This window comes from Gossypium hirsutum, chromosome D12 (genome assembly GCF_007990345.1).
Source record: "Gossypium hirsutum isolate 1008001.06 chromosome D12, Gossypium_hirsutum_v2.1, whole genome shotgun sequence".
Taxonomy (NCBI): Eukaryota; Viridiplantae; Streptophyta; class Magnoliopsida; order Malvales; family Malvaceae; genus Gossypium; species Gossypium hirsutum.
In genome coordinates, this window is record NC_053448.1 from 42,609,613 (window position 1) to 42,613,581 (window position 3,969).

At 30.9% G+C, this 3,969-nt stretch overlaps 1 protein-coding gene across 1 annotated transcript; it reads right to left on the reverse strand.

Moving 5' to 3' along the window:
* Positions 1 to 1,171: 1,171 nt before the first annotated feature.
* Positions 1,172 to 2,690, reverse strand: LOC121202860 (transcription factor MYB4). Its single transcript, XM_041106790.1, has 3 exons — positions 2,334 to 2,690; positions 2,118 to 2,247; positions 1,172 to 2,012 (listed from the first exon to the last, which is right to left on the reverse strand). The coding sequence occupies exons 1-3, from the start codon at positions 2,464 to 2,466 to the stop codon at positions 1,355 to 1,357; spliced, it is 921 nt and encodes a 306-aa protein (XP_040962724.1). The 5' UTR covers positions 2,467 to 2,690; the 3' UTR covers positions 1,172 to 1,354.
* Positions 2,691 to 3,969: the final 1,279 nt, after the last annotated feature.

Here is a 3,969-nt window from a genome sequence, read left to right on the forward strand (position 1 = left end):
GGTGCGTGTAACTTACTTTTTGTCTCACGCTATAATATCATTATAATATTTAATTTTACCGTCATTACTATTTTTACACTAATTACAGGTAAATGCACCGTCCATCCAAACCCACTCTTAATATTCTATCTATAAATTAATTTTCATTTTTCTTTAATTTGAAAATGCAAATTGTTAGAAAGAAAATTTTTAAATCCATAAATAGAGTTAAAAATTATCGTGTGCCTTAATTATACATATATTTTAGTTTAAAATATATCATAAGTTTCTGTGTTATTCGTAAATTTGAAATTTAGTCTCTGTATTTTTATTTTTAAGAATTTAGTCTTTCTACTTTTTATATTTCAAAATTTAGGTCCAACTGATATACTGTTAAGTTTATTTTGTTAAATTCAAATTCATTACAACACTATTTTTTAGTTACATTGCTACAAAGTGTGTATTTTTTTTATATTTCAAAACGCAACACCAACAAATTTAAGGAAAAAAATAACAGTGTTAACAATTGGATCTAAATTTTGAAATCTAGAAAGTTGACAACGTTTGGTTTCGAAAAATAATTTCTATTTTCATTTTTTTATTTATTAAAATTGAAAACCACGTTTGATAAATTAAAATAAAATTTAGTTTTTAATAATGGAAGCATAAAAAGTAACTATTTTTCTGAAATCGAAATAAAATAAAAAAATGTACACTCGTATGAATTCAAACCAAGGTACAAGATTTAATGTTTGAAAAAAAGAATTTTGAGTTTACAATGGTTTGAACCATAGTCAAATAATTGTTTTCATCATTTTCACTTTTACAGACCATTTTATAGTAAAAATAATAAAAATAACTTCTTAATTGTTTTTTCATTTTCCTCAAATTATTTTTAAAAATTTCAACATTTTCTTCAATATTTTCCATTTTCAAAGAAAACAAAAATAAATGACATTTATTTTCTGAAACGAAACGACAAATAAAATTACAAAAATTAAATTTTAAATTTACGAAAATTATAAAATTATATTTTAATTTCTTAAATATACAATAATAAGCCTTTTTAATTCTGATTATAATGTAAAACCATATTCTTTCTTCTTTTCTCTATTAAAAAAGAAGGGAACTTCAACATTTCAATGCACAGACATGATCATCAGCAACAATGGCAAACAAGAGTAGAGAACAATAAAACAACAACAAAATTGAAAATTGAAACAAAAGGGCTAATAACAAACTACAAAGATTGTTTTGCTCACAAATAGTACAAAAAGAACAGACATTGATAAACTTTTTTTTGTATCAGACCAATATACATGAAACCGAAGGCAAAAAATTTAAAAAAAAAAAAAATTGGGGTACAGACACGCCCCTAAATATGTCCAAAAGCTGCTGCTGTGAGTGTCTGCATATCCTTACCACATATGTCTGGATTCTGTAAAGGTTCATGTCGTAGTGGTAACTGCTGTTGTTGGGTCTGAGGCCACCACATATCGTTTGATGATGATGATGATGATGAACTATTAGTTAAGTAACAAGGCTCTGATTTGATCTCGATATTGTAATAAGATTGTGGGGTTTGATTTTGTAAAGCAGCCGCCATTAACAAAGGGCTATTAAGCAACTCAGTCCATTTGGTTTCTTCTTCTTCTTCTTCTTCTTCTTCTTCTTCTTCAGTTTGTGTTTGAACCAATCCCCAAGTGGTGTTATTGGCTGAGCCACCGGTGGTGGTTCCATAGTATAAGGGTCCGTAAGAGGCGGTCATGGGTGGTGAAAATTCAGGGTTGAACCAGTTAGAGGAGAGCTTTGGTGGTGGTGGGGGCGGCGATGTATATTGGTGAATTGGATGATGACCCACCAAAGATGGCTTGTTGCTTCTATTTCCTTCGCCATTTTCGACCTCGGATAGTGGCTTGTGAGTGACAGGGTCGATGCCTTTCTGTTTAAGCTTCTTTTTCAAACAAGAGTTCCATAGGTTCTTGATTTCATTGTCGGTTCTTCCTGGTAATCGTGCAGCAATTTGAGACCACCTAATTGAAAACCGAGAAAAACCCAGAATTCTCCATAAAAAATCCAATAAAAAGAAGAAGAAGAAACATATATATATGTGTGAATGTATATGTATATGTATATACCGATTCCCCAAAACTGCATGAAGTTCAATTATGAGATTTTCTTCTTCTTGTGAAAATGTGCCTCTCTTTAAATCAGGCCTTAAATAATTAATCCACCTCAACCTGCAACTCTTCCCACACCTCTGTAACCCTGCCAAATCATCCATATTTTTTTATAAACAATTCGTCAATACATACATGCATACATACATATATGTATATGTATATGGTACCTACCAGCTTGTTTAGGGATGGAGCTCCAACAACCATGGCCATACTTTGTAATATGCCTTAAAAGCTTTTCGTCTTCTTCAGGGGACCAAAGACCTTTCCTTAGCTTTTGCTTGTAACAACAAGATTGCCTTCCCATTTTTGAGACCAGACCGAAGTTACAATGAGTGTAAGAAAAAGATACAGACAGAACAGAACACACACTTCACTGATTCCTAGGTGGAAAATTTGTCAGATATCAAACAACCATGTCAAGGAGAAGCAAGAAAAATGAAGATGTTGCTTAGAAAAGGGAGTCGAATTAATATATAAGAGAAAGAAAAGGCGCATTCAAGTAAGCCCCCACCTTTTTATTTATTTATTTTTTCATATGGGGTCGGAGGTGAGTTAACCCGAGTTGCATGTGTCTCACCAAAAGAACTCTGAATTGATGTCTTCTCCGGTGGGACATTTTTTTTTATTATCAAAAACTCATCCATAAATTATTAATTTTGTTTTTATTTAAAAAGATAATATCAATAATAAGAAAGAGTACGATATAACATAAAATTATCAACCAATTTCAAGCATTAAACTAAGTACTTCAACCATCATAATGTCATGCACCGCTTAATAATGTTCCTCAAAAACCCTCCATACAGAAACTATTCTCATAGTCAAACTCGTCATACCATTCGCCACCTAATTCTTTATGCCTTAGATATAATTCACACGAAAGTCCATTTGTTGCAAATATTCCCTCACTCTATTCCACAGTAAACTTTGATCCAGAGTTTGACCATTTAGGAAATTAACTGCCTCTATACAATTCATCTCAAGAATCTCAAAGTTTCCGTAGATTAGCTTTAAACATTTTGTGTTTAATTTTTAAGAAATTATTAGTATAACCCCTAATTTTTTTTATTCATTTCTAATTCATAAAACAAAATTTGGCCCCTGATTTCCCCCCTTTATCATTATCTGAAAATGGAAATGCATTGTTCACAAGGACAACCACCATAAATGAGAAACAGAGCAAAGCTGCTATCTTTTTCATATATACATACAATTACATACATGTACATGTACAATATTGAAAGTGACTACGTAGTTTGTATTTTATGAAATCAACCAACATATTTTTCAGTAACATGAACTGCAACAACAGCTTTCAGGTTTATCAGCAAGGAAAATTATAGCCCAACCCCACCATTCTTTTTGGTACAATAGGACTTTATACATCACCCTGTAAAGCTCGGACTTTAATGGTGGAACGTGTAGCGGGACTAGTTATAATTTTCGAAAAAAGTCATAAATCTAATTAAAACTTTAAATATTTTAAAATACTTAATGAAATTTTCCAAAAAATTTGAGGGAGGGGGATTAGTTAAAATTTTTAAACACTTTGAGAGTATTGAATGGAGCTAATTAAAATTTTTAAAAATTTTGAAGAGCATAATGAAAATTTTTCAAAATTTAGGCAAAATTCCAAATCATTAGCTGTCTTAAAAGGCATGGCCCGCATTGAAATGTAAAATCCATTGGAATCTTTAATAAAATTATTATTAACAAACGCAGGCATTAATTCACACGTTCTATAGACATTAAACAGAAAAAAAGGCCGAATTCTAGTTTTAGTCCCTCTATTATGTTGAGGTTTATG

Excerpts from the sequence above, each read along its gene's own strand:
- LOC121202860 (XM_041106790.1), bottom strand. The coding sequence starts at position 2,466 with ATGGGAAGGCAATCTTGTTGTTACAAGCAAAAGCTAAGGAAAGGTCTT. Across the intron at positions 2,248-2,333 it reads CTCCATCCCTAAACAAGCTG|GGTTACAGAGGTGTGGGAAG; the intron begins GTAGGTACCATA and ends ATGATTTGGCAG. Across the intron at positions 2,013-2,117 it reads CATGCAGTTTTGGGGAATCG|GTGGTCTCAAATTGCTGCAC; the intron begins GTATATACATAT and ends GTTTTCAATTAG.